This window comes from Nanorana parkeri, unplaced genomic scaffold (genome assembly GCF_000935625.1).
Source record: "Nanorana parkeri isolate BGI_ZX_2015 unplaced genomic scaffold, ASM93562v1 scaffold1049, whole genome shotgun sequence".
Lineage (NCBI taxonomy): Eukaryota > Metazoa > Chordata > Amphibia > Anura > Dicroglossidae > Nanorana > Nanorana parkeri.
In genome coordinates this window covers 339216-342183 of record NW_017307317.1, presented here as the reverse complement: position 1 = coordinate 342183, position 2968 = coordinate 339216, and the positions used below count along the sequence as shown (strand labels likewise).

The 2968-nt window shown below is 43.1% G+C and overlaps 1 protein-coding gene across 1 annotated transcript in view; it reads left to right on the top strand.

Moving 5' to 3' along the window:
- The window catches only part of TFAP2D (transcription factor AP-2 delta), a 41702-nt gene that overhangs the window by 2040 nt on the left and 36694 nt on the right, over nt 1-2968 (top strand). Inside the window, exon 2 of the mRNA XM_018567443.1 lies at nt 2201-2716. Coding sequence (XP_018422945.1) covers nt 2201-2716 — 516 coding nt within the window. The remainder of the gene's footprint in view (nt 1-2200; nt 2717-2968) is intronic.

The following is a 2968-nucleotide window of genomic DNA, read 5'->3' as shown; positions in this document are numbered from 1 at the left end:
GAGAGAGAGAGGATGGGGGGGGAAGGGGGAGAAAGAGAGAGAAAGAATGAGAGGGAGAGAGAATGAATGAGAGAGAGAGAAGAGAAGACCGAGAGAGAGAGAGCGAGAGAGATAGACGAGAAAGTGAGAGAGCTATGAGAATGAGAGATTGATAGAACTAGACTCCAGCCAATCATAATTCCTAATTGTTCGTATTCTCCTGATGCAGATCTTGCAGAGAATACATAAAGTAGCAGTCTCTCGGTGTGTCAGTCACTCCTCTAATGACTTTATAGAAACTAATAATTTGGCGGAAGGATCCACAAGTAAACTCTGAGACAATGTTCATACTTTATTGTCGGCGTAAATTGAAACACGATACAAACACGACTGCGGCGCTCTCCTGGAAGCGCCTTACACCTTCGTCACATCTTCCCCGATCACCCTTTTGCAAGTGATTTTTTTTTTTTTAATAAACATTCTTAAATCTTTCTCTCCAGGAGAACGCATTCTCCATTCATCCGCCGCGTTCTTCCCAGCGAATGGCGGCTTTGCTTTTTTGTAAATAGACATGTTCTTCTATTTTTTTTTTCTGTGCAAGTTGAGTGTTTTCGGGACCTCCTTCCAGCGTGACGCCTTCCACCGCATTCCACCTCCTCCTCCCCTCTTATTCTCTCTCTCTCTCTCTCCTCCCTGTTTTATTTGATTATCTGAAATGGAGCACATTGGTTTGATGAGGCTGTTAATAATGTGCAGATAATGCTGCCTGTTGACCCCTATGTGGGCTAGTGAAGTGCATCTCAGTCTACTTCACACAAAAAAAAAAAAAACTGCCTGAGTGTTAGGCGTGTGCCTTTGTCCATTAGCCTAAAGAACACCAGTCGTGAATGACAGCTCCATAGACTGCCAGAACAAGTGAGCCAGCCCTCCCCAAATCCTGACCCTCTTTACTCACAAGAACACAGTCTAGTCTTTGTTTGCCTGCGGCCCCCTTAATAAGACACCTTCCTCGTGTTAACACTTGAAAGAAAGAGCATATTAACTCCCAATTAAAAGCTAGTCTTGCTCTAAGAATCCCTCTCTCCTCGTTTCCCGAACTTGCGTCCTATCGCATGCCACACATCCAAGTCTGGGTAGACTGCTCCCGGTTGGTTTAACCCTCCCAAAAAAAATCGCGCACAATTATACACAATATAAAAGAATTGCGTGTTCCTTGTACAACTTTGTTTGCTTTAAACAAACACCGCCCATATAATATCCAATAAAACAAATCATGTTACGATACTTGTAAAGAAAACATCTCCTAATAAAGACTCAGGCTAGGTCTATTTAGTGGCGACAGCAACAACAAAAAATACATTAAAAAAAAGAACAATTCATCAATCTGTATGTATAATAAAAAAAAATGGTGGAAAAAAATGTTTCAGCATATTTAAAAAATATATAACATTTAAAAAATGTAAAATAAAAATGTAAAATGTATTCTGTATTTTATTTTTTTCCTTATTAGGGGAAGATACAATATTTATTTCTTCTCTCTGGGGAAGAGGCTCTTCTATCTATTGTCCTCCCATCTCTCTCTCTCTCCCTCTCTCACTGCTGATGCTTAATTTTCAAAACTTCTATATTGCCAAGGGACCTACGACATCAGCCAAAGAATTACCCAGCAAGTACAAAATCTGATCCAGGGAGCTACTTGTGAGCAGAGGGGAAGAGTTTTTCCTACTAATTCGTTATGACATCTGTCGCCTGAGATGGCATTCTGCGATACAACAGTTGTTATAACGAAAAAAAAAAAGGGGGACAAAAATAATCCCTCGTAGCAAAGCCGCAGACTAAGGCGGCATGATGCTGCTCAACTGATCAGCCAGCACATCACAAGTCCTGATAGACAAGGCTGCGATGCTGGTGTGGGGTGTGTGTGTTTTATTTTTGGGGGGGAGATGTAGCATTTTTTCTTTTATTTCTGGGACTGGAGGGTCGCCTTGCCTTGCTCCGCTTTAAGACGGCGTAAGTGGAGCTTGGCGCCGGATTTGGACGCAATTGTGATTTATTTTTGTATTTTATTTAATTTTTTCTCCTCCTGTGTGCTGAAGAAGTCTACCTACGATGTTAGAGTGGAAGATAGAACTTCACAATAGAGGCTCCGCACGCTATTTTAAATGACAAACCTATTTTTTTTTTCTTCTTCCCCTTCTCTTTTTGTCTCCCTTCCTTCCAGATACGTCACGACGGATCAAACAGTTACCGTTTGATGCAACTCGGATGTCTCGAGTCTGTAGCCAACTCCACCGTCGCCTATTCCTCCACGTCTCCTCTGGCTTATTCCACCTCCGCCACCGACTTTGCTTCACCGTATTTCTCGGCCAACCACCAGTACAACCCTCTGCACCACCAGTCCTTCCACTACGAGTTCCAGCACAGCCACCCGGCCGTCAACCCCGACGCCTACTCGCTGAACTCGTTGCACCATTCGCAGCAGTACTACCAGCAGATCCACCATGGGGAGCCCACGGACTTCATCAACTTGCACAACGCCCGGGCACTCAAGTCTTCTTGCCTGGACGATCAGAGGAGGGACTTTGGGTGTCTAGATGCGTATAGGCGCCATGACCTGTCTCTCATGAGCCATGGATCCCAATATGGCATGCACCCAGATCAAAGGCTTTTGCCAGGCTCTAGTCTGGGGCTTGCCGGGGCTGGAGGGGAAGACTTCCAGGTAAAGCCTATGCACCAGTTTGTATTTTTTTCACATAACGTACCCCGAAAAGCTGACATTTTATTGTGTAGTCTACTTAAACTGGGCGTGGCTGGGACCTGGGGCTACGTGTAAATAGTCACTAAAACAAGGGTAAAAAAAATTATTTTAAAGGGTTGTAAAATATAATGTGAATCTGGCATTTGTTAAGTTTATAATTCTGCCTCCATATTATTTAATTGCCTTGTAACTAAATAGTGATCATGATATTAGAAAATTTACCTTTAAATG